The 27,432-nt window shown below is 41.3% G+C and overlaps 1 protein-coding gene and 2 long non-coding RNA genes across 6 annotated transcripts in view; 1 reads left to right on the plus strand and 2 right to left on the minus strand.

Annotated features, from left to right (window-relative positions):
* The window catches only part of LOC306999438, a 743,560-nt gene that overhangs the window by 673,883 nt on the left and 42,245 nt on the right, over window positions 1–27,432 (plus strand). The window lies entirely within an intron of this gene.
* Window positions 829–7,248, minus strand: LOC306999429 (uncharacterized protein). The gene is made up of 17 exons (XM_079614092.1): window positions 6,434–7,248; window positions 6,201–6,340; window positions 5,901–6,105; window positions 5,718–5,822; window positions 5,398–5,591; window positions 4,830–4,971; window positions 3,965–4,723; window positions 3,793–3,866; window positions 3,591–3,710; window positions 3,461–3,508; window positions 3,276–3,359; window positions 3,105–3,170; window positions 2,000–2,060; window positions 1,834–1,884; window positions 1,708–1,752; window positions 1,544–1,608; window positions 829–1,461 (listed from the first exon to the last, which is right to left on the minus strand). Exons 1-13 carry the CDS (start codon window positions 7,149–7,151, stop codon window positions 2,058–2,060), a joined length of 2,658 nt encoding a protein of 885 aa, XP_079470218.1. The 5' UTR covers window positions 7,152–7,248; the 3' UTR covers window positions 829–1,461; window positions 1,544–1,608; window positions 1,708–1,752; window positions 1,834–1,884; window positions 2,000–2,057.
* Window positions 13,586–27,348, minus strand: LOC306999436. 4 transcript variants are annotated; one of them, XR_013797850.1, is made up of 6 exons: window positions 27,161–27,348; window positions 26,898–26,964; window positions 26,331–26,786; window positions 25,958–26,002; window positions 25,623–25,730; window positions 13,586–13,925 (listed from the first exon to the last, which is right to left on the minus strand). It is a non-coding gene; the product is annotated as an uncharacterized lncRNA (long non-coding RNA). The 4 variants fall into 4 exon arrangements; XR_013797851.1 differs by having other exon boundaries at window positions 26,331–26,548; window positions 26,640–26,964; XR_013797852.1 differs by having other exon boundaries at window positions 26,331–26,554; window positions 26,640–26,964.

The raw sequence follows: 27,432 nt of genomic DNA on the forward strand, positions 1-27,432 counted from the left end.
TGATTTAAATTGGTTATTTTGAAGTTTAATTTAATATGGTTTGTTGTTTTATTTTATTAATTCCCCTAGTATAAGAAATAAACACAGGACAACTTATCAAGTTAACAGTTTATTAAAGTTTGAATATATAGAAGGGTGCACACTTCTAATATTCTTTGCTGTTAAACTCTACCTGAGTCCTAGATTCCTCTGGTCCATGGAGTGAACGGCCGCATTCCATGTGTCAGCAAAGGGAGAGGCGGGGCATCAGCCTCCAAACTTGTATTGCTCCAGAGGAAATTGGACTGTACCATCGTAATCCAAATCGGAGGGGGATCTTTTATTTGATTTCATTTAGTTTCATTTTGTTTTGTTTGTTTGGAGTAGGTTGTGTATTGTGCTTTAAGTACTTGATGGTATTTTGTTAGGTACGATACAGTGTATATTTTGTTGTAAATATTATTATTAATTGGGGAACGTTTTCTTTTGATGATTACCTCTATTTTTGTTTGGTAGAGACTAAGGGGTATATCTAGCAGTGGTGGAAGTATTAGAGGTCAGATCAGTCCAGACCCAGTAACATCATGATCTGCTGACCTTTAGTATTTTTGTTTGTTATTTTGTTAACAGGGGAGATTTATTTTTGTTAGTTTCAGTTAACTTCCAGCTTCAGTTTTAAATTTTTATATGGACTTTATTTTTGAAATTACTTTCATTATATTTGCCCCTGTATATAATTTATTGTTTGGAAGAAATAAATCAATCCATTCACTGCCTGTCCTGCCTGTTCTTGGCTACACCCTTACAGTGTGTGTGTGTGTGTGTGTTTGTGGTGTGTTCTGTGTTTGTGTGGTGTGTTTGTGTGTGTGTTTGTGTGGTGTGTTGTTTGTTGTGTTGTTTGTGTTGTGTGGTATGTCTGTGTGGTGTGTTTGTTGTGTTGTTTGTGTGGTGTGTGTGTGGTGTGCTGTGTTGTGTGTTTGTGTTGTTTGTGTGGTGTGTTGTTTGTTGTGTTTGTGGTGTGCTGTGTTGTGTGTTTGTGTTGTTTGTGTGGTGTGTTGTTTGTTGCATGCTTTGACCTACTCTGCAAACTGTACATCCTCTACCAAGTACCTTCCATAGCCTGTGTGTCTAAGCACCAAGCATGCCTTCATCCAATTTTTTTTGGAAGAAAACAAATGTGCTAGTCGTAGCACAAGGCCACTGCCACAGCCTGCCACCTTGCAGATTTTGCCTATGCTAATATGCAGCGGATCACTTTCAATTTCAAGATCCTTAGCCACGCTATCATTAATGCTGATCATTGGATGAAAAGGCCTCGAAAGATCTCGAAACAATTTAGATGTGTTATTAAATGATTCCAGCATGGTCATGTCCATTCTAAGGGTAATTCCAATGATCTTCTGCAAAATCTCTGGAGGGAGGTATGACTGGTCCTGGTCCCTTTCTGTTGCAGCAGGTGTGACCACTGGTCCTTCAGTGTTGCTGAGAGATGGAGAGAGTTTAGCATATTGGCCTACATCTTCAAATGTAGGTAAAATCACAAACTAAGAATACAATGTGATACCTTTCAACAGTAAATTTCTGCAACACTTGCGCACACCACCACCTTCTGATAATTGTCATGTCCGCCTGAAAAGTATTGTGGTCAACTTCCAAATAGGACAAGTAAATGACTGAACATATAATATTTAATATTATCTGATTAAGATTTTAAGATAAAAAACCCACCTCATTGAAGTCAAATGGTTTTTGGAGGGTAGCATACAAAGCATACTGAAATTAAGATTAAACAAAGTTACTAATTCAGAATAAGTCAATAAAAGACGTTACAGAAAACATTAGGCTACAACTCACCATCAGCATGAACACCCCACAATTATTGCTGAGATGCTGAAGAGATGCACCCTAGAGAAATCATAACAGAGCATGGTAAATGACAATGATCCGTACATATTTGCATTCACTCTCTAAATCAAATTGCATATAAGCCCCTTTCTTTCCACACATGCCTATGTTTTACCTCATAGTCTGACAAGAAAAGGATGTTCCACTCTTCACTGGACACCATATGTGCGAGGTTACTGAAAATAATTTTGAAGACATTTTAGTTGCAATGCTCTTTTAAATGGAACATTGAGCCCTAATAAGGAATTGCCAATACTCTGCCTTGACTACACATACCCACCTTGAGAGCACAGCTTATAATTGTACTGAATAAAGTCTACACTATACCCGTACTAGTAACTGGCCTAATAGCAATTCCTAATAGAGATTTAGGAACATATATGAACATGTATGAACAGGGAAAACAATTTATCTGAAAAAAAAAGGAAGTTATAGTCTAAAACAGAACTACTATACTTCCATAAAAAAACACTCTGTTCTTGAAGCAGTGGTTTGAAAGCCCACATAATATTTCTAACAAGTAAAGACTCTGATGTTTCCAGTGAATAAATGACCAACTGTCTTCATTTTAATCAAAAAAAAACTACACAACTATTCTCTTAAAGGTTTAGACATAGTAATGAACAATGCTTCAAGACCCTCTGAGTTTTCCATGAACAAAGAACCAGCAATCAGATTTCTAGGAAAAACCTGAAGACATCTAGGTAGCAGCCATCTCCAAAGCCATTAGGATCCATGGAGTCAAAAAAGTGCATAGTCCTCTGTCTTGGTTTGAGAACCTGTTAAAAGTTTAATTTCATGGAACAGCAAGACCCAATTGGTTAAGGACCCAATTCCAACCATAAAGCACTTTACAGCTGATGTTTCTCACTCAGCCATTATCTACCTCCTGCGCTTATCGACCCCATATCATAGATGTTTTATTTGTCTCGTAGACTGAGCACTTGACTTACCCTAGGCAAGGAAACTGATGAAAGAAATATGCTTTTAAATATATTATATTAGCATTTTCTGTATTTTGTGGCAATTTCATATTAGAATAAACATTCCTGAAACAAATTCCAGGAATAGAATCATTTTGTATTCTTCAGAATCAATTCCCAGCCCCAGTGCCGATGACAATGTTGCGATGTACTGTATCATATCCAAAGTAAGGATAATGTTTGTATAAAAATAGTATAGTATTTCAAAGAACAATATGCCAAGGTGAGATTACTCACACACAAAGTCCAGTGTCCTGGCTCCCAGGCTGGGAGAAGCACAACATCCTTGGATGCAAAGTCACACTGGAGAAAACAAAAACTTTTCAAAGAGGAACTTGAAGGATATGAGGTAAATACAAATAGGTAGATAGACAAGGTAGATACAAATTATTTTACATCAATACTCACAATCATGGAATCAGCAGGGCAAGCTGATAATGGAGGAAGCCACGTCACTACCACATAGGCATCCACAGCAATGGTTGCTATGCCCTTTAATTAAAAACAATAAAAAAAAAAAAATCAAATTCAACTGTTAAAAACAAAATCAGAGGGCAAGGTCATTTCGTAAAATAAATAAACCACGGACTTACATGTGCATTTGCAGTGTTTGCTACAATGGTGAAACAATAATTTGCAATCTAAAAGGAAACAATAAGATTATTCATACTGTACCCCACAAGTAAATACAGATCAAAGGAAAGACACTAAGTTTATACTTACCGTTGCTTCTACATCTCTTTCTAGGCCAAGTGTCCAAAAGTCTGACCTTCTGAGGATCGGGGAGTTGGCTAGGACAATTGGCTCATGTGGGTTGCCATTAATGTCCAACACATAGTCTAGCTATGGGGAAATATGCATAAAATGATATACATGCATGCAAGATTGAAGATGCTGATAGAGAAATACTACTATTAAACCTTACTAATTGAGAGAGTCTTGCATGTGGTGTTTCTTTCCAATTTGCAACTGTGGAGTCAAGATTAGTGGGGTGAACAGCTGAAGAGAAACAAAAAATAGAATGTATTATTGGAAACATATATGCTGTATGTACTGTATACAATCACTAGTGAAAACAGCGTGAAAATGTCTCTTACGCTGACATTGTGGTGGGAAATTTGGGTCTAATTCTGTTGTCTGTGAAGTGTCCATGACAACATGTGTGTCTGGGTGAAGATCACATTCATTTGTCTGAGAAGAGGGCAAGAGACAGAATTCTGCCTGTCCATACTCATTGAGAGTCAGTGGAATGTCAGGGCTCACAAGCTTCCTTAACTCCTCCATGACTGTCTTGTTTTTCCGTTGATTGTAGTGATGAATGATATTTCGCATTGTGAAGACATGTGCAGAAGGAGAGAGCATGTTCATGAAGTAATTGTTTTTCTTCATGATGGAGAAGAGCTGTTCAGCTACTTGGCTGTTTATTCTTCCGGCAAGCTCTGGTACCAGCCCTAACTTCCGGAGGATATCTCTTGGATCTTTTGTATTTCTCTCGTGGAAGGTGTCATAGAGACAATAGTGTTCTTTCGACCCAGTCAAAGGATGGCCATTCGGGTCCGGGAAAGTTTTCTTGGTTTTGAGCCAGGGTAAACTGACTGTGCCACCTTTGGATGCCCACTGCAGGTTTTCAGGGCTGGGGTCCAGCAGTCGACCCTCATGAGGGCTGAAAGGGACCACCTCAGGTTCTCTCAGGTTAGCATGTACTGCAAGCCCTCTGGCAAAATCGTAAATGCTTATATTTGGCATGTGTTTCCACGAGAGCAACAAGTCTGTGAAGTCTCGCGGACTTTCTGCCCTGATGTTGCATTTTAAAGAAACAACTTGTCCACAGGGGCACATGACAACAGCCCAACCACCTGTGGTAGAAAGAAAGTACTCAATGATGTCCAACTACATTACCAGTAGACAGTCCAAAAGATTAACGTGATAAACACTTGTGTTGAGCCAGTTATTTTAACTTACCAGATGCACCCCAAACCTTCTGAAATACTTTATCGTACTTGCTTCTAGTGGCCATCTCTTCTCTTAGACGCAAAATTAATTCCATTTTTGAGCCCCTGGAATCAATGCCACACTCCTTACAGAGTTTGCGAATGGCATGGACCTGTAATGTATTAAATAAAAAAAAAGTGTAATTGCCAACTGCTGTATTGTTTGAACAGAATAATAAAAAAAGAGACACAACGTTTATGTCACATGCATAGTGTGCTGTGTGTATGTAGGTTACTGGTGACTGGGGAGGTGAAGCAGTGTGCTGGTGTGTGTGAGGAGGGAGGGTGTGAGAGGTCTTACTTATAATGGCAGGGGATATAGGGTATTTAGGGTAGAGAGGAATATTATGCGTGGAGAGATGTAAGACTGGTCCATGAAATAGAGGGAGAAAAAAGTGCTGAAAGTCAGGTGTGTGTGTGTGTGCGTGTGTGCAATGTGTTTGTATGTGTTCATAAGTGATGAAGAGTGAATGTGTGCAAAGTCAGTATAGTATGAGTTTAAGGTTCAGATCATGTTCAGGAAATGTAGATAAGCTCACCTTCAAATTGGATATTTCGTCCAGTAACCGATCCTCTGTTATGTCCATCTCCCTGCTTTCATTCGGCTGCATGGACATGTGGACCTTCTCATGCTCTGTATTGAGCACCATGTTCGACTTACGAGTATGAGAGCCAATCCAAGGGGCCCAGTGGTTGTATGTGGGTTGAACTTGGAAAGGATTTTGCCTGTCACCTGAAAGAAAACAGTCTGCACTTAGGGTTTGTAAGGGCAGTAGATAGACAGGGACAGAGTGTAGTGGAGAATTGTATTTCAGTGGGTAACATTACATGGCAATTATTTAAGATTACAGTCACTTACTTGGAACAAAAGCCCTTGCGATTCTCTCTAGGCATACAGAGTCCCAGAAGTCCTCAATGTCCACCTTTCCATCAAAACCATCAGGTGGATTCTCTAGTTCACTGACTATAAGTAATAAGAAATATTAATATAGTTGACAATAAATGGGGGGTGGCATTTTCTAGAATAAAACCCGGACTGTACCTGCCATGCTAAAAACACAGTTCTTGTGGAGATCCATGACGGCAATAGGTGGGTGATGTCCACAGCGAACACAGGCAAAATCATAATTATGATCTGTTAACGCTTCAAAATGAAGGTACCCATGTATCAGAGTGTTTTTATTGGGATATTTTTGTCCTGAGGTCAGCTCACATGTTTCAATAGCTCGACCTAGAGCTGTGTGTGTCTGAAATAAGAGATCTTCAATAATAAATTATATGAAATGCACAGGTATGCAATATCCAATTTCATCCATTTTCATCTTGAAAAATGTACAATTACCTGAAGGCAGTTTCGAAGGTAAATACAAAAATGGAGAGTAAGAATGACTCTGTCATTGAAATTGTGTACACCATCCTCCCATTCTTGATAGCGAATCATCATACCACATGAACTGCATTTTTTGGAATAAGTTGTCACACCTGTATTACATTAAGAAATCATTACAGTAGTATCACCTAAAACTTGGAATAATAAATAAATACAACTCAATGTAAATTTTACATGACACTTACCCTCAACGACTCCCTTCAGTGAGATTATTTTTGCTGATTTGGTTATTATGAAGGGTTTACTGAGAGGAACATTGGGACATTCTGGACAAAGTTGTTCCTTTGGGATCAGATGCATTGGAAGTTCAGCCTCACTCGCCAAGCCACAAAACTCTGAGGGCAAGTCCGCAGGAAGCTTTTTTTCCCTGTGTATGTATTTCACTATTCTTTTTAAGTTTTCTTTTTGAGGAGGGTACCTGTATTCAAGAAAGCAGGGTTTCGTTTCAGGCTCTTCTTCTTCTTCTTCTTCAGCCTCATCATTTGCATTTTCAAAATGCTCCTTCATTGATTGGAATAGGTGCCACTTGGCAATGCACTTGTGAATACAAGCCTGTTTTCCTGTAGCACAATGACAGTGCCATGTGTTTTTGACTAAGTCAAACATTACCATCATTCTGCCAAACTGGTTGCAGTAGGAGAGGTGTGGCTCATAAACAGACAAAAATTTCCTTGTGGAAGAGCTTCCAACTTGAACCTCAATACTGAAAGGGATACCTTCCTCACTTGCTGCTGCTTGTTTCTGGAGACATATCTTTTTTTTCTCTTCACTGAACCACTTGCTGCTCACAATTTCTCTGAGGACATCTTCCTCAAGCTGGATCTTAGAGGTGAGGGGTGGTGGACAGTACTTCAATGACTGAATATGGGCACAGTCATATGTAACGAAACCACTCCTGTGCATTACCTCTGACTTTAAAACAGCATATATTCCCAATATCAGTGTCCAGACATTCGCACGCTAAATGGCGATCCACTCTTATATCTTCTTTGACAATCGTGTGTCGTCTCCTCATGTGTTGTTTAAGATTTTTTTTATTCAACACAAGTGCACAAATTGTGCACTGCACCCGTCTCACTTGAGAAGATCTGTTGTCAACTGTTGTCGTTGTTGATGTTGGTGTCACTTCATCCAGCACAGGGTGAGCCTGGGGCTGGTGCTCTGGCCTCTGGTTTGCCCCCTGTGAATTCTGTGATTGGCAGGTGCTGAGGTGTCTCAATAAATTATTCCTCCTCGGAAATGTGAGGCCACAACCACAGCAGTGGTAGTGACTGCCCTTTCTGCAGCCCAAATTGCATATGTACATCAAAAATTCTGAAAAAAAAAAAAAAATCAAATAGTTGGCCCACGTAACGTGAAACAATGGCTTGGCAAATATGGCAAAGACAGCTGACCATCAGTAACTTCATCACTAATAACATTATTTTTGTAATTTTATAACCAATTAATAGAAGATTTCATAGAAGGCCATGATACAGGGCATAGTGCAATATATGCGACAGGCTGTGTACAATACATGAGTCAGTGTGCAATATAGGACAAACACTTTTTATAACTTTATGATCTTCTCATTAAGTGATGCAGATTTGTGGATTGTGCATAACATAGATGGGGAGAATCTTATGATGCGTAATTGGTGGAGGGGTATGTGGTCTGTGTGTGTGTGTGTATGAGTGTCTGCATTAATTTGTTTATTTACTATACTGATGGGACAATATTTAAAGAAGGCCATGATATAGAGTAGGATGCAATACATGTTGTAGGCTGTGTGCAATACATGAGGTAATAAGGCAGTGTGCAATAGAAGATTGTGATGCAGATTGTGGACTGTGCGTTCCTTGAATACTTATCATAGGGCTATTTTATATGATATGTACTTGTAATAGGGAGGGGAATCTCTCCGTGTGCATGTCTATGTGTGGGTGTGTGTTTTGTTTATATTGTGTAAACATGATTTTGTGTACCCGTGCCAGACTCTCACTTCCCAAAGATGAATTTCTCCACTCTGGAGATAACAAAGGCTTAACTATCTATCTAAAACATACCTCTATGATGCACCACCGTCTTTAGATGGCTCTGCATGTGGGTTTCCACCCTGGCATAGTCCCCCTTGTACTGAGGACAGAAAGGGCAGTGGAGCAGTGTGCAGCCTGGGTCTGGGCATCTTTGGTATTGCGGCTTCTGACCGCTGTACAGTACTGAAGAGTGTAACTACAGTGAAAGGAAGACATATGGAGAACATTAACCAAACTCAAATTGTATTATCATATCATCTTGCTGCTGCTTGAACTTGCTGCGTTGTCTAACGTGTTCAACAAACAAGCAACACGGATGCATAATGTTTTTTTTACATCTTTACTTTGAATGACGTTTAGATGGAAAGAAACAATGTGCGTTGCTGACACGTTTTTAACGTTGCCACAAAAACACGATTACTAGATTTATTATCAGTATTTAACTTACCTAAGCAATCATATTGTATATAAAATCAAACAATCTTAACTCCGTTCTGGCTAGCTGAACATAGAACTACGGCTTACGTCGAGCCTCAATTATAACGTTACCCATGCCATGCCATTACATCGTTAACTAACTTGCTTGTTTGCTTGCTTTCGTTGTCACTGAAGAAAGTCCGACCACATTCTAAAATGACGCTGGAATTGCTCAAACTGTACAAATAAATTATACTTACGGACATAACTTCTCATGAACCAAATACGCTAACTCTTTGAAGTAACTTAGCTTCCACCATAGAAAGATTCGTAAAGACTTTTACCATATTCCCAAAAAGCGGAAATTACGCCTTTCCCAGAAGGCAGTGGGAAACTATTTCTGATTGGTTGATAAAACGATACAGGAATGCTTATTGGGGAGTTTCTGTGGCTAGTCTGGAACGCCCATGCCGCAATCGGACCCTCCTCAATAAACATGTTCCTTATTATGTTTAATTGCCTTAGCCTCTGGTGTGTTCGCTGGTGTTTGAGTGAAATTCTGTTGTTGGGGGGATTTAAAGCAGTTTATTTCTATAACCGGGGGAATTTCTTGCTTTTCAACCACGGTAAGAAAAAATCCATACTTTCCCAGCCCTAGTAGATGGTAATGTTTTCTTTTGGAAAGGCTGTTGTGGAGTGGCCCCTCCACTACAGTCATGATCAGTCGGAGATCAGAAAAGCACATTTCGTGATTCATGAATATGAACCAAAATAAAAGTGCAATGTCCAGAAGCTTGTCATATTTAGCTAGTTAGCGCCTAGATATTTAGCTAGATAGCACCTTGGCTAAACTACCTTGGTTAGTGTTTGGATCACTGGTGATAATCAAGCGACTTTCACAACAGTGTGTGTGTGTGTGTGTGTGTGTGTGTTTGATTTAGCTGCTTGATTTAAAGTGGATGGAAATTGACTATTACGGTTTTCTTTCATATGTATTTAACCGTGATCGTGTTGCTGACCATTTTGGATTTCTTTGCGCAAGATGTTGACAGATGCCTCGACGCAGGAGACCGCGGACAGTGTCGGTGCTACGATAGATGACCCCTTGCCCTCCTCCTCCACTTGTGACACAGGGACACAATGTAATTTGAAGCCCCCTGGAATGTCTCATGTTAAATCTTGGGTATTTCTGGGATGATTCAATATTTGAGTGGTTGATATGCTGTCTAAAACATACGTTGCCAAATTCTATGCATGCAGGACATTTCCATACACATTGATGAAATTAAAACATAGCCTACACCAAAACATAACCTCTTGGATTTGCCATGATTGTCATATGTGTGGTTATGTTTACTGCCTCTGCCACAGCTGTGCAGGTGAACCTAAAGCCCAAGATGGTCAGTGTGGGGACTCAAACGACTTTCAGGATGCAAACGTCCACCCCCCTTACTAGTCCTGAACAAACTGATGAAGAAGAGGATCCCTCTGTCATCATCAGTGATTCATCATGGGTGCCAGAAGACCAGATGTCTGACGAGGATGAGGAGGAATTGTGTGAGGAGGAGCCATCTCAAACTTGTCACTCCCACCAAAATTTAAAACCAACATAAACCAACTTTGAATTTTCCTTTTTTTGTGTATCTGGTAGTTTGAATGAGTTTTATCTGCCCGGCCTGATGTGAGAAGTGTGATAGTAGAATCGTGCAGCAGGGAGGAACATTCATTAAAATAGAGCAGGTAGGGTTTTGTTTTCACAAATTTAGATTAAAATCATTATTTCTTACTCTGACAATGTCATCATGTTCTGCTTCCTATATTTCCTATGCAGGGTAATCTCATGTGTGTTTCCATTGAAAACAAGAAACGTTTAACCAGTAGTGTACACAGTACTTACTCTATATTGAATCCTGATGTACTGTTGATTTTTTACATATCTAGGTCTGTGCATCATGTGGTTACCAGCGTTTCTGGCAAAACCAGCCGATCCTACACAGGAATATGCCAGCCTGCAAGCTCCTTTTAAGTGGGGCCATTAATTTTACTGGATGTTTGGCCTCCCAGACATTGCGAATGATGACCCTGTTTGGACTTCAGTGCATCAGCGTGAGCACCTACTTTCGTCATCAGCGCCATTACACAATCCCTGTCATCATTCAGGCCTGGCAGAACGATCAGGCCAAGAATCTGAGTGACCTCAGGGCAATGGATGGAGGCCTAGTTGTTGCTGGTGACTGCTGGTAAAGCAGAATTGTTTATTCTATGGCATTACTTAATTTTACATACAACCTGGATTCTATATTGAACTTGGCATGGTGGATTGTCTTTACAGACACTGGTTAATAAAAACTTGAAACATAATTCAAATTTGTAATTATCCCCAGGTCAGATTCTCCAGGGCACTCTGCAAAGTACGGCTCATACTCGTTGATAGAGGAGAGAGTGAACAAGGTGGTGGATGTGCAACTTGTTCAGGTAAGCCTGATGTTATACGACAAATAAATTAAGTCTGTGGACTGCAACTTATATAGCACTTTTCCACTAGTACAACCATGCATAGGGCTTTATCATGTATCTTTCCTAACTTTGAATCCTGTATAGTGTATTATAATGTTTGGACCAGCAACCATCTGGTTCCTTCACGCCTCCTTCACCACCACAAACATTCTACACTTACACTGTTATGTCATGTTGCAGAGCTCAGAGGTCCCCAACAGCTCTTGGTGTGAGCTTGAGGGGCTCAAGCGCAGCATCAGCTTGCTGAGGAGGCAGCATTTGTCTGCATTTGTCAACCCTTATCACAGACAGACATCGCCAGGTAAATACAATATAGATGTAGAATGTAGATTTATGAATTGCACTGAGGTTGGATGTTTGTACTTTTGCTGATGCACTGATGGCCAGACAGTGCAAGCAACCACAAAGTTTGCTTTCTACTCTTTAGTTTGCCGAATGGGTGATAGAAGAGCTGTGCCCTGAGGGAACACGGCATTATTTTGATGTGTGGCACGTTGGGAAAAGTATGTGTCACGGGGTGACTTTGTCCTGGGGCGGAACCATAGTGGCGGAGATTGGTTCCGCCCGGATCAAACACCACCACTTCCGGTTCCCTTCCCGGCTCCAAAATCAGGGTTAATCGGCGGCAGGTGCACCAATGAACAGCGTGATGAACAAAGTGGTCTCTGGACCTTAAGTGCACCTGGACTGTGTGTGGAGTGCCGTGGGTGAGTCAGTGTCTTGACTGTGAGAGTGTACACTTGGAATTTGCCGTGTTGTGCTGTGTTGTGTGCGTGTTGTCACAAAGACCACTTTCCAGGCCGACCCACCCTCTGGGGAGGATAAGATCCCGAAGCTGGCGGAGCCACTAGCCCATAGATTTATGCTGTGAACATCACCCTACCCTCTGTCTCTACGACGATTGGACGATCGGAGCCAAGTAAGAACCCCTTGAGTACCTGTATTGATACGTGGCTGTGTTGGAGGAAGTTGTGTGTGTGCAGTGCCTGAGTGGAGAGGAGGGAAACGCTCCCGCACGCTCTGAGCAAACGCGTCCCGGGCGGATATACTTACCTGCACTTACCTGTGTGGAGTCGCCTGGAGAAGCGCTCGATCCAGCATCACCGCCGTGTTCGAGCCCCTGAGCCATCGCTATCACAGAGCCCGAGACGAGGAGAGAAACGGACGTACCGTGCCTACGAAGTCTGTGAGTGATATCCATTGAGCGAAGTTATACTTACCTGTATACCAAACGAAAGTCCCAGTGTTGACCCAGATCCAGCGGATGCCCTGGAGGTGTTTACCTTTATACCGCCGGACCGCTGACCCATCCCTCAAGGAAGCCGCCGAACCACGCCCGATGACAAGAGGTAATCCTGTCACCCCTGACCCCAGTACTTCTTTGCTATATCTCTGTGCCCAGGAGAAGGAGCGCGCCGTGGCGTGAATGTCCTGGAGGCGCTTACCTTTATACCGCCGGACCGCTGACCCATCCCTCAAGGGAGCCGCCGAACCACGCCTGAGGCAAGGAGTGCGACCTGGGCAAGAGAAGGAGAAACGAGTAAGCAAATAGAAGGACATTGAGGCCAAACATTGAGTCCAAGAACGAGACAACTCATCTGAGGTTCCCCTGTGCCCGGGAGAAGGAGTGAGCCGTGGCGTGGACGCCCAGAAGGTTCGACCTAGGAAAGAGAGGCGAGTAAGCACACAGAAGGACATCAGAGCCAGACATTAAGTCAAAGAACGAGACGACTTATCTGAGGTTCTCCTGTGACGGAGACAGCGGGCTCCGAGGCGGCGTCCTCACCCTCCAGTCCCCCTGGATTTTAGCCCCTTCACTTCCCCCTCCCCTATTTTAAGTAAATGAATAAAGAGTTGTATTTTAAAATTCCATTCCAGTGTCCTCGTTGTGCCTGGTCGTCTGGGGTATCCCTGGGAACCTCCCCGAGGTGGAAACTAAGGGAGGAGCGGTACTCACGCGGTCCGCTCCGACCTCTGAGGAGGAGCGGTACTCACGCGGTCTGCTCCGACCTGTGACATATGTATCCATTGTTGGAACCTTGAAGCAGTTTTTGTTATTGCATTTCAATTAATACCATTTGTCTAAACCAGGTCTGGGGAAGGCCTTGGATATATACAGCCTCAAAAGACAGTGTGACCAGCTGCAGTTGTGGAGGCCAGCTATAGTAAACCATCTTTACTGGACTGCAGCCTTAACCCCAGATGGCAACCCAGCTGTGATGCTGGCCAAATGGAGAAGCTTGGTCGATCATATCCAGGACATCAAGTCAATTCAAGTCACCTTTATTTATATAGCGCTTTTTACAACACAGATTGTATCAAAGCAGCTTCACAGTGATAACATGAAAATAATACAAAAAACAATTTCATCATCGTCCACCTTTAAGGCAGATCTATAATATTGTTGAATATTAAATGTCCCCAACTAAGCAAGCCAGAAGGTAAGGCAACAGCGGCAAGGAACCAAAACTCCATCAGGTGACAGAATGGAGAAAAAAACCTTGGGAGAACCCAGGCTCAGTCAGGGGCCAGTTCTCCTCTGGCCAATGAGTGAACAGTGTATGAAGTTCAGAATGAATCAGAGTATTTGTCCAGTTCCGGTTGGTTGAAGTCGGAGTGGAGAGGAGGAGAGACTGGTTGACACTTCAGGTCAGCGGCGTCGTCATGTCCTGGCGCTGGTCCTTCATCAGATCTGGATACGGCCTGGTTCCGGTGGACAGCGGTAAACCTCGGGATAGACAGAGAGACTAATATTAGCGTAGACGCCATCCTTCTTATGATGCACCAAGTACATCAGGATTTACGGGAAGTGTTCCCGGTCCCGGCTGTTCTAAACTATGCAGCCTAACATTGAATTATAGAAGTCTATAATGTGTTATGTGTATGCTAGGCCGAAGAGATGTGTTTTTAGTCTAGTTTTGAACTGACAGAGTGTGTCTGCTTCCCGGACAATGTTAGGAAGACTGTTCCAAAGTTTTGGTGCTAAATAGGAAAAGGATCTACCGCCAGCAGTCGATTTTGATATTCTAGGTATTTTGAGATCGCAATAGACGTGAAGGACTATAATGCGTTAAGAGCTCGCTCAAGTACTGCGGAGCTAAACCATTTAGTGCTTTGTAAGTGATCAGCAATATTTTAAAATGTATACGATGTTTAATAGGCAGCCAATGCAGTGTTGACAGAACGGGGCTAATATGGTCATACTTCCTGGTTCTGGTAAGAACTCGAGCTGCTGCGTTTTGGACCAGCTGTAGTTTGTTTATTAAGCGTGCAGGGCAGCCACCCAGTAGAGCATTACAATAATCTAGCCTTGAGGTCATAAACGCATGAACTAATTGTTCTGCATTATTCATTGAGAGCATATGACGTAATTTAGATATATTTTTAAGATGGAAGAAAGCGGTTTTACAGATACTAGACACATGACTTTCAAATGAAAGATTGGTATCAAAGAGCACACCCAGGTTCCTAACCGACGACGAAGACTTAACAGAGCAGCCATCAAGTGTTAGACAGTACTCTAGGTTATTACGTGTGGAAGTTTTTTGTCCAATAATTAGAATCTCTGTTTTTTCTGAATTTAGTAGTAGGAAATTACTAGTCATCCAATTTTTTTAAAAAAAATTTATATCAGCTATGCATTCCGTTAATTTTGTGAATTGGTAGGTTTCGAAGAAATATACAGCTGAGTATTGTCGGCATAACAGTGAAAGCTAATTCCATGTTTCCTAATGATATCTCCTAATGGTAGCATATACAGAGTGAACAGCAGCGGTCCTAGTACTGAGCCTTGTGGTACGCCATACTTAACTTGTGATTGATAAGACATCTCTTCATTTACTGCTACAAACTAATAACGGTCAGATAAGTATGGATTTAAACCATGCTAGTGCAATTCCACTAATGCCAACATAATGTTCGAGTCTATTTAAAAGGATGTTGTGGTCAATGGTGTCAAATGCAGCACTAAGATCAAGTAATACTAATAGAGAGATACAACCACGATTGGATGATGAGAGCTGTCTCGGTACTATGGTACGGTCTAAATCCAGACTGAAAATCCTCGCAGATATCATTTATTTCAAGAAAGGAACACAGTTGTGAGGATACTGCTTTTTCTAATATCTTTGACAGAAATGGCAGATTAGAGATCGGCCTTTAATTGACTAGTTTTGTAGGATCAAGTTGCTGTTTTTTAACAAGCGGTTTAATCATAGCTAGCTTAAAGGTTTTTGATACGTATCCTAGAGACAAAGATAAATTAATGATATTAAGAAGAGGATCTATGACATCTGGAAGCATCTCTTTCAGTAGCTTAGTTGGTATAGGGTCTAACATGCACGTTGTCGATTTAGATGATTTGACGAGTTTGCAAAATTCTTCCTCTCCTATAGCAATGAATGAATCCATGACCATGACACCCCTGCCTTTACCCCTGCCATGACCATGACACCCCTGCCTTTTCCAGTTGCGCTCATCCCCCTCTGGAGGGGGATCAACGTGATAAAGAGTGGCTGGAACCAGGTACAGTACACAGTATGTAGTATTATGCATGCTCTATAATTCCTATGCAGGATAATCTCATGTGTGTTTCCATTGAAAACAAAAATATGTCTGTGTGTCTGTCTGCCTACATATCTTGGTCTTTGCAGGCTCAATGGGAGCAATAAAACTGGAAAGCATTGTCACAAAGACGTCCTTACTGAAGGATGTGAGACAGCTGTCTCCACAGCACCAGACTTTCTCCCTTGAAGCTTTCCACTCCCTCATCCTACACTTCGCTCCCAAGCACACTGGATTTTCATACCTGGGCATGTATAGCAGGTCAGTGCTGTGCAATGGAATACATAATGCAGTATTTTATCATACATAAACAAGATTTTTGTTACAAAGGTGTTTTCAAATTTGTTATTCTGTAGGCTTCTCTTAGCGGCACTACATTATAACTTCAATGCAAACAGAGAGACAGCACGAAGAAGCGATGGAGCGGAGAAGTTTTGCGTGCGATACCCACGGTTTAGAAAAGGTGCCTATGTAGTGCGTCCCATCAAAGAGAAGGCCTCATATTGTAAGTAGTGCCATGCAGTTGTATCATATTTTGACATGGCGAATGAGACATCTGATCAGTGACAGCAATCTTTATACAGTATTTTATCATTATTATGTCTGCAGGTTATGCAACATCATTAATCGAGGCCCTTCAGCAGAGCTACACACAATCACCAAAGGCTCTTCAAGAGGTTAGCGCCAATCTGTCAGCCTGTGCACCCGCCCCATCGCCAAATCATTCGAACAAATTCCTAAGGAGGAGGCCATCAGCCTCAAGCACAAGATCATTCCTTTTTTGTCTTTGTAAGAACCATTAATTGTAGCTGGTGGTGGGACCTTGCCGCTATTGTGCCTACTCTGTGTGCTCCATGTGGTTTTACAAGGGGTTCTGCATGCTGCATGTTTTGTGCTCTGTCTGTGTGCTGTGGTTTTCTTTTTATTTTGTTTGCATTCAATTTCTTTTATCTAATTTAGATTAACAACATAATTTACCAATCATTGTACCTGGTGTGCGCTTTTGTCTTGGGTCCCTATGTGTCTGCTCTATGTGCTTTTGATATCACTGCATGTATGTATGCATGTATATATGTGTGTGTGTGTGTGTGTGTTGGCATATGTGGTTTATGAGACCAATTTTCAGGTTTAAATACCAGCATTACAAGACCAGTTGGTTTATGAGACCACTATTAGTGGTCTCGTAATTCGGAAAATTTTAATTGTAATAATTACTGACTAATACTTTAAAAAAATATTAATGCTTGTATGATTTCTACATTACTACTTTTGTTAATTAATGTTTCTATTTCACTGTTATGACACTTCCTACCTTTTTTATAACCTTTACAAACATGGTCCTCTTAAACCATGATGTGTATGTGTGAACTCGGAACAGTGATTTAAAGATTCTACTGGAAAAATGACTGAATTTGCCATTGATGATTATTTGCTCCGCCAACTGCTTAATATAGGACGTGAGAGGTTCTTTGAAACTGATCTTCTGGTGCCAAAGCTGCTCATGGAGGACAGAATCCAGTTGAAGGGCAGAGGTAATCGTATTAGCACAGCTGCATTTCGGCCTCCACTTACTAAGGCCATGAAGGAGATGGATCAGGCACAAGATTCAGTCCCGCCTGCAAGTTGCAACATCTCTCAGGAGTCTTTGGAAGATAGTGTCATGTTGGAGGAACTTTTTTGGAGTTAAAGTGGTGAAGATTTGCATTCCTTGGATAGTGTAAATGAAAAGAAGACTGAGAAGGTTGATGAGACTGGAAAAGGCAACATAATTGATTGTATGAGCAAAGAAGAGTCTGTTGAAGGAAGTGTGGAAAAAGAACTGCAAGTATCAGTCCGTCCACAGAATGTGTAATATTCAGGGAAGACGGGGAAGAAAAAGTAAACAATCTTGTTTATTTCAGTTGTAAATGTTACAAGTTATTCAATGTTTAATTTTTGAAGTAGTAGGCCTAGTAAATATTTAGTAAAATGCAAATTCAGAGAAAAAGTGAAAATTCACAGCTTTTTTCCGCGCTCTTGTCTACGCCGGTTTCAAAAATAAAAATGTTCTGCTCGTCCGGCACTTCACAACAACACAGCATTGTTTTGGCAGCGACTTTCAGCATGTTTCCTTAAGAACGTCTGACGTTTACATTTTACGTGGCGTGAGAGTCACATAACATGCGAAATCCGATCAGAGCTTCAGACTGAAGCTGATGGTCCTGATATGTGATTTGAATAGGATTTTGTCTGAAAACGTCATATAAACGACTCGGTTCCCTGAGATAAGAGAATGAGTATTGTGTAGCTATTCGCTATGGGGAAACTAACAGTTATGCGTGTTTAATAAACAATATCCTAACACTTGTGATTGGACAATGATGATCAAATTGTGTGATAACATCGGTGCTAAACATGTTAAATTAGATTGTGTTAGGGAATATGAGATGTATTCAAAAAACGGCTTCTACGGGGCCATAACGTAAGATACAAAGTAATGGAGCCTTTTATACACTGTCGTGTTTCTTTAGAAATAAATAATAGACAAATGTAGTCTTTGGACTAGAGGTTGACCGATTCATCGGTTTTGTCGATATATCAGTGCCAATAGTTGATTGGTGGAACTATCGTTATCGGATAAAAATCCCCACCGATAGTTTTTCAGGGTTGTGTCCGTTTCTGGAGTGGCTGAGAAGCGCTGTCATTACACAGCACGAGAGCGCTGAGAAGAGACTGCTGGCATTATACAGAGCGAGAGCGGCCTCTAGAGGACAAATAACAAACTATCACTTGCTGAGTTGTTTACGTTAACACGTGAGGCTGCGCGCGGCACAGAGAGAACCCGCTTCACGGAGTGCGCTGACACTTAAGACGAGCATTTAAAACAGCGAACAGCGAAACGGTATGAACACAGAACACTAAAGTACATGTTGCCATATCATAATAAAGTAATTAATTTGTTCACTAGATGCTGCATTAGCAGAGAAAGAACAGAAGTATGTTTGCCGGCGTCGAGTCTGAGAGGAATAACATTAGTAGCGGCTACCTCAAGCGATTAAAGCAATGTGACAAAAACACACGCAAACCTGACCCAAATGTTTTATGTCGCAATTGTTACCATCTATTTCCATTAGTTTATATCCAGTTGGACACTTTTATCCATTCATAACCCGGCAAAGTTGCATATTTAAAGCTAGTGACGTGATTTCTCAACATTGATATGTTCATGCAGCCGACAGAAAAATAAACAAATCAGAAACGCATTCGATTTCAGTTCTTTTTTTAATCTCTACAATTCATATTGTTATTTTGATTAGATACTCATCAAGTGTTCTAAAATAGAAGCAAATAAAGGGAGAGATTATACATGTAATATAGCCTAGGTCTACATTTATGTAGGTTTAATGTTCTGGCCTTTGCAGATATTTATATATGGCCATCTTTAAGCTTTAAGCATGACTCTTGTTCTTTGTCTGTATACTCGGGTTTGAATAAAGGATAAAAAACGACGCTCCTCCCACCTGCACACTTCTATTTACCTTTTCCGGCTACAACGCGAGTTCCCACGTGACTTCAGCTCGAGACTACAGCTAGCCGGCTAAAACACTATTTAGGTGAATTTAAACAATGGCTAAGTTGCTAAACGCATCTTGTTGTCATGTAAGGACCCTGTTCATGTTGGACAGACATTTTAATTGCATTTTGTGCCTGTTAAGAGGCACAAAAACACTCTTTATTAATATGCCCCCATAACTGCCGTTTTAGTTGAGTGGAGCTCTGGGGATTAGCGGTAGCAGCTCCGTGTTCAAGCACCAATCCGGTTCGTTTTTTCTATAGACAGAACTCACAAAGGTATAACGATCAAGATTAACTTAAAAATTGCCCGGAGTTCTCTATTAACAAATAAGACTTGCAAAGTGTTACCTACGAAATGTTCATGTTTCTAGGTTAAAGAAACACATTTGACCTGTAATATTTTAATGTTTAAATTATTTTCTGTAGAGTTCGTTCTGTAGAGCTTCTCATTTTGTTATATTAATATTTATATATTTATTTAATTTAGCACATTTCAGTTCAGAACTGTTTTACTGAGTTTACAGCACTGAGTGTTATGTTTGTTTTAAATCCAGTATCCATTTAAAAAAATATCGGTTAAATAATCGGTTATAAGTTATCGGTTTAAAGTTATTCGCTGTCAAAGTGACGCCAAAATGAATGGGAGTCAATTGAATGCTAACAGCAGGTGATGTTCTGCTACAATGGCGGCTCCCGGGGAGGCTTCAGTTTCCGACGGATGGATTACCCCCTTGGTTGAACTCCATCCTCGATCACTTTTAGTCAGCTTTGACGAAACTCCTCTCAGATACTCACTCTAGTCACGCTACGCTAGTCACTCTTTTCAAAGTGACTAGCAGCCTTGTCACCTGACCTGCATACTGCGCACTGATTTGCTAAAACAGACTTTTTGGGTTGTGTTCACAAACCGCTAGGGTGCTTGTCGTTTCTGCTGTTAAACATGAACTTGTGATGCCTTGACAGTGGAAAATACCGGCTTTTGTGACAAAGGGTTCAGTCAATCTGGTCAGACGTCTATTTCAGCTGAGAAAAGTTACGTGAGGATGTGGAGAGTGTCAAAATAAAGGTACCGTATATCGATATTTTATGTGTGGCATCGATGCATCGTATCGTTAGAAGTTTGATCGATACATCGATTAATATCGATGTATTGTTAAACCCCTAGTTATTATGCCTATTTCTATAGGCAAACCTGCATACAGAGAAAACATTCTATCTTATTATTTCAACCTTTGCTTTCAGTCTTCTGGCTCATTATCCTAGTAATTATGCCGTTATTTTCCTGTCAAATGTCGAGAGCGTATTATTGTAGCGCGAAAGTACATTAATATTATGAGCGAGCGCGAATCTCTCTGCTCGCGATCTCAGATACACGCTGCTCTAGTAAGAATTTTCTCTGGGCTCGCTCAGAAAATATGCCTGCACTTAAAACGTGTTCAGTGCCATCACGAATCTCTCCTCTTCGCTTAAAGTAAGCGTGTATGTGCTTAGACTGTGACCTGTGCGTTCGCGCATTCCTAAGTAGCCTACTCTTCTCTTCCATTTCTTTCTCTCTTTGCTCTTGGCATAAACGCTGTCAAAACGGCAACAACCAATCAGAAATAGGCTTCAACGACTGACCAATGAAAACGCGACATCGTACATGGAATCTTATTGGTTGATATTGAACCGCACATGGAATAAGTTCACTTAAGTTCAATCAAGACGAGCCGAGATGGATCCGCCGAATCGACGATCTCAGGTAACCAGTTTTATTTGTTTTGATGTTAAATATGTCAAATGTATCTTAGAAATGTCTGGGAAGAGGGCGATTGGATTATTTTACATATAAATGACCTAGACTGTCAACCACATTGTTCACACTACAGGTGCCATGCCCATTGAAAGTGAGATTTTTGAGCCAAATAGATTTGAAAGCCGATTCCAAAAGGCAAAAATAATATTTTATGTCTGATAATTAACACATTGTCTCGTGCAATCACACCAGTTATTAACCATTAAGTACGTAGCGAGATCAACTGCAAAATTCAAATCTGAACAAATATTTGGGGAGAATCTAAGATAAGGGGGCAAAATGCCCCAGTAAAATTATGCTATATCTATTATGGCTGTCACAAATGAAGTGATGTGAAATTAATGAAAAGTGTCATCTGCAATAGATTTTCTTTATCATGGATTGCAGCGTTGAGTGTTACAATCAATCACGCACTTTTTCTTTTGAGCTTAATTAATGCAGTTTGGCCAATCAGAAGCATTTTTGATTTTGTTTAAGCTGGAGGTAGCTGGTTTTAGTTGGTCTCCCAGCCTGACTTAGCTGGTCTTCCAACCTGACTTAGCTGGTCAAGCTAGTCTCCCAGCCTGACTTAGCTGGTTTTAGCTGGTGTTCAGCTGGTCTCCCACCCTGGCTTAGCTGGTCTTCCAGCCGGTCTCCCAGCCTGGCCAAGCTTATGAACATCTTACCCAATTACAAATAACCAGATTACCTGCTAAGGTTAAATAGCAGGGTACTTTCGCATCATCGTTAGGCTGGCTAGATAGTACAGGCTAAATTATTATAGTTGTTAATAAAATAATATATCTGAACAGTATTAAAACATTTTTTTAAGTAGTTACACTAATAGATTACAGCATTAATCTGTAGCATGCACAGACTCAATTTCAAATATCGTTTGAACAAACACATTCACCATGGTTGTCTGATCAAATATAGTAAGCTTTTTTTAATTTTATTAAGTGTTTCAGTTGTGAATAGACTTTAGAAATTACAAGTGAAACAATGTCTCTATACAATTACCAATTTAATGTCATATGTAATCGCAAAACTAGATAAACTGTACAATATCTTAAGACACAAAACACATAATCTGATACAGGTTGATTTTACTTTTAAGTCCCATTCAGAAATGACACAAACATAAAACTGATTTAGTATGTACAGTATAACATTTTGTTTGACTTCTTTGTTTTATTATTTTTGTTTTACACTTTGTTCTATTAAGTTACATATACTCTAGCTATTTCCAAGGACACATTCCCTCAAAACTAAACAAGCATGAAAGCTTCAAAATCAATTATGTGTAGTTGAAGTTTGTATATCTATTAAAGGAACACTTCACCTCTGGAAAGATGAATGTGTATTTAAAATGGGTCATTTATGTAGAAGAAATGTGAAATTATTTTTTAATTTGGAGCCTTCTAGACTGAGAAAAGCCAGAAAATGTATTTTTGGCTTATGGGGATGAAAGACAACAACTCCCAGAATGCACTTGCTTCGCTGCCCTAGGAGGCCACGCCTACCGGTAAGAGATCGCAGTAAACAACAAGGCTATGCTACTAGTGAGTCTCCGTGAGTCTGCCCAGTATTTTGATGTCGCCCCAAAATGTCCAGGATTCGGCTTTTGCGTTCTTCAGTCGCCATTCCTCATGTTTACTGTGACGAGCAGGAACGAGACTGACGGCCGCGGAGAACGATGCGAGCCCAGTGGCGTGATTACTGATGAGTGGCGCCGGCGCCTGTGAGACGCACCGGTCTCGTATCTCTCACGGAGGAGCGGGAATTTTCCTAGCAATGTTAAAACGCACATCAAACGATCACTTGTTTAGCGTTCATGTAAACACTACATTCAGATTCACCAATCGGGATTAATTCAGTTAGATTGAAACGAAAGGTGTGCATGTAAACTATGAATGCGACTGCAGAAAGCAAAAGCCGAATCCCGGACAATTTGGACCATCTCGACGGCCGGACATGTCCGGGAAAAAGAGGATGGTCACCGCTACTACTCAGCTTTCTCCACAGAATAAGAAACTGTTAGCTTAGCTTCCAAATAAAGAATGGCTGACACTATATGTACATTCTGTGAGTGAGATCTCTCTATGGGCGGGTTGAAAACATGCGGAACAGCGCCTTCTACTGGATAAATGATGAGCTAGTGTTTGTAGTCTTACCCTTATTCAAAGAAATTTGACTTCCTGCTTTTTATGACGCAAATTGACGATTTTTGCGTCATAAAAAGCAGGAAGTGGAACACTTAAATCCTTATTTCTCCCATCTAAGGGGAAAATAAGGGAATAAACCATGACCACTCGAAAATGTGACTGGGTTTCTAAAGATACAAAGTCTAATGCAAATGGGTGAAGTGTTCCTTTAAACACTTGCAATAAAGTAAAAAAAAAATCACATTTATGTTTCATCAACATCTGTTCTCTGCTCTGGCAATTTTACAGTTAAGACAATACCGTATGCGTCGTTGAATCCTGGCAAGTTTCTGATCTAAAATAATTATAAGTCAGCTACTTCCATTGTTCAGTTATAGAGGGGATGGAGACATAGAGATTGCACTATATATATATATATATATATATATTACACAAAATACATTTCACCCTCAATAGGAAAGGACATGTTTAACGATAGTAGTAAGGATCTGAAAGTGTGGGTTGTGTGTGGGACAGTGAGGGGAGAACAACTGACAGTTAGACAAACACAGCAGCACTACACCAAAACATCTGCACTGTGGCACACCTACATTTACATTCTCCCTCTTCCTCATCGACACCCCCTTCCCCAAACCTTCTACAACCATACACCCACCAGCCCACAAACCCATTCATGCCACCACACTTTCCTCACCCAACTCACACCCATACAGCCTCCATACCCCCCACAACCATCCACACCCCTACACACCCCTCCCATCAATTACCCCTCAACCAAACCCATTCTTTCCACACTGGTATACCCATCTGTACCCCACACTCTCTCCCTTCACCCACTAACAATGTTATGGGTGGGTGTATGGGATGTTAGTGAGTGCATTGGTGGGTGTAGTGAGTCTGGGAGACTCGCTAACATCCCCTACACCCACCCATGCTCTCACTAACATCCCCTACACCCACCCATGCTCTCACTAACATCCCCTACACCCACCCATGCTCTCACTAACATCCCCTACACCCACCCATGCTCTCACTAACATCCCCTACACCCACCCATGCTCTCACTAACATCCCCTACACCCACCCATGCTCTCACTAACATCCCCTACTCCCACCCATGCTCTCACTAACATCCCCTACACCCACCCATGCTCTCACTAACATCCCCTACTCCCACCCATGCTCTCACTAACATCCCCTACTCCCACCCATGCTCTCACTAACATCCCCTACACCCACCCATGCTCTCACTAACATCCCCTACACCCACCCATGCTCTCACTAACATCCCCTACTCCCACCCATGCTCTCACTAACATCCCCTACACCCACCCATGCTCTCACTAACATCCCCTACACCCACCCATGCTCTCACTAACATCCCCTACACCCACCCATGCTCTCACTAACATCCCCTACACCCACCCATGCTCTCACTAACATCCCCTACTCCCACCCATGCTCTCACTAACATCCCCTACACCCACCCATGCTCTCACTAACATCCCCTACACCCACCCATGCTCTCACTAACATCCCCTACACCCACCCATGCTCTCACTAACATCCCCTACTCCCACCCATGCTCTCACTAACATCCCCTACTCCCACCCATGCTCTCACTAACATCCCCTACACCCACCCATGCTCTCACTAACATCCCCTACTCCCACCCATGCTCTCACTAACATCCCCTACACCCACCCATGCTCTCACTAACATCCCCTACTCCCACCCATGCTCTCACTAACATCCCCTACACCCACCCATGCTCTCACTAACATCCCCTACACCCACCCATGCTCTCACTAATTAAAAATTAAAATCTGCTGCATTCACAGTCAGAGAATGTGTCAGTCGTTAAGTGTGTCCAGCATTACTCTGCTATCAGCGGCTCAAACCTCCGCTAACTCTACAATGACGTTTTGGAATCAGCAACGGAGCATTGGTATAGATGCGCAAGGAATTAGTCCTACATACAAGCGTGTTTTAATGACAAAAACTTTACAAACGTCTTAAACATCATCTGAACAATATTTCGAGGTGTGGTAACTGTAGTATAAGCGGAATAATTGACTCCAGGCCGTTGAATTAGAAAAATAATGCACACCCGAGGTGTAACTCCGCTTTGCGTCATGACTGCATTACCACCTCGGGTGTGCATTATTTTTCTAATAATTAAACGGCCTGTCGTCAATTATTCCTTACCTATATTTCACTTGATCATAAACATTATCCTAGGAACAACAGATGCAGCGAAATTTCAATATGGTCACTCAATCACTTTTGTGGTTTCACCACTGGCTGGCAATTTATAATTCTATGAGAAATCCAATCATAAAAGAACAGTGGGATATATTTGAACTACCTCTGAATCTGAAGAGAACTCATTTATGTCCAAAAAGGACTCATCTGTATCTGAACAGGTCTGGTCTGTAAGCAAAAGGGCCTTGTTTGTCTCCTTAACACTTTCCACCTTAAAAAAAAATATGTAAACACACATTTTAACTTGTTACAATGTGATTTTCTTTATGTATGTCTGAAAAGTAGTTTAACACTTAAGTTACACTATATATAAATATTTGCAATACGCAAAACCTAAAAAAATATGCTGTTTATTACATTTTTGTTGGCGTACATAATTATTGCGGTTGTTCCTCTATATAGCATAGCTACCACTGAACCAGAAGATAATTTACTTACCTCCAATGAGGACTCGTCTGAACAGGTCTGGTCTGCAAGTGTGACCTACGGAGATCAAATGACAAAGGTATTGCCTTTCACGCCAAGATGTCTTTTTAACTAGACCTCCAGCACCTTGATTTAGACAAGAGGGCTCTCACACACAGATACTAAAGTAATGACAGAGACGTGGTATTTCAGTATAAAAGTATGAAAATATTTATTATTAAATAATTCAGTAAAAAACAGTCTGGAGTTTATTTCTCAAAATAGTGCGAGGCGATACAGCTTAGGCCCCATAGGCCAACCAGAGGAGGGTAGTGGCTGCCACCAGGAATATCAAAATACAAACAAATAATGGTTTAAAATGGAGCAGCTGTTCAGGAGAGGTTACCTGTCCTGGAAGAGAAGTGAAACCGACACACCACCCGTGCTGCTGGTTCTGTTGCCTATTCACACAGACACGCACACACACACACACTCATAGGCACAGGAACTACAAAGAGTGATCACTGCAAATAGTGAGGTGCACGTTACCACTACAAATACTGTGTGCAATGCGAGGAGAGGAGGACTCAAATCCAGCGACCTGCCCCACGAACAGCTCCAACACTGGTTCTCCGGAGAAGAGAAGGAAAGATTGGTGTTACTATCAAACTAACTGGCTAGATCCGGAATAAGCAAAGCTAACTGTTAGCCTTACCACCATACCACAGCAAGCTACTGGGGCAGCCAATACCACACCTATTACAGACACGCACAAAAACAAATAAAATAAAAAGAACCAAAATAAAGCAAAAGCTACAATCACATTAAATTTACAGGAGGCAAAGCAGCAGTGACAATCTTTCTGAAGGGAGAACAAACACAATTAAAATCCATTGTGTACAGAAAATACAACCTAAACCCGTATCAGTCAATGATAAATGATACAGTTACAATAACCAGGATTTCTTTTTACCTCTAGGAATACAACACTGAACACAAACGGAAATGGGGCTCCCTGGTTACCTCCCCCGTATGCGAACCTACATGAAAACACACACAAGCATAGTTCACATACAAAATAGCTCATCATACATTAAGGCTGTTGATTGGTCACATTCCCAAGGATTTACAGTGAAAGTCATATTTATCGTAGATCAACTTCTGTAAACATACATATATAAACACGTTACATGGCGAGCATTGCTCTATTGCTGTGAGCCATACGGCCAATGTTACCTCCACACGTCTTCCAATAGACATGACAGACCACGCGCGCACAGCGTCTTCCACCCAAGACCTTCGGTAGACCAACAATATGCTACCCGGAAGCTTCTGGTACACAGTCAAACATTGTTATTGTTGTCAAACAGTTCCACTTCACACACAGCTAGCTAGAATAACACGTTTGCAATAAAAATTAGGGATGGCTGACGCGAAACAGTCGTTCCGAAGCTTTGCGAGATCCCGAAGCGCAGATGATTCGAAACACTGATCCGAAGCGTGATTCA

Source organism: Phoxinus phoxinus, assembly GCF_949152265.1.
Source record: "Phoxinus phoxinus genome assembly, chromosome: 5".
Classification (NCBI taxonomy): Eukaryota; Metazoa; Chordata; class Actinopteri; order Cypriniformes; family Leuciscidae; genus Phoxinus; species Phoxinus phoxinus.

Excerpts from the sequence above, each read along its gene's own strand:
- LOC306999429 (XM_079614092.1), bottom strand. The coding sequence starts at position 7,151 with ATGCACAGGAGTGGTTTCGTTACATATGACTGTGCCCATATTCAGTCA. Across the intron at positions 3,867-3,964 it reads TTTCCCACCACAATGTCAGC|CTGTTCACCCCACTAATCTT; the intron begins GTAAGAGACATT and ends GTTTCTCTTCAG. Across the intron at positions 3,711-3,792 it reads ATGCAAGACTCTCTCAATTA|CTAGACTATGTGTTGGACAT; the intron begins GTAAGGTTTAAT and ends ATTTCCCCATAG.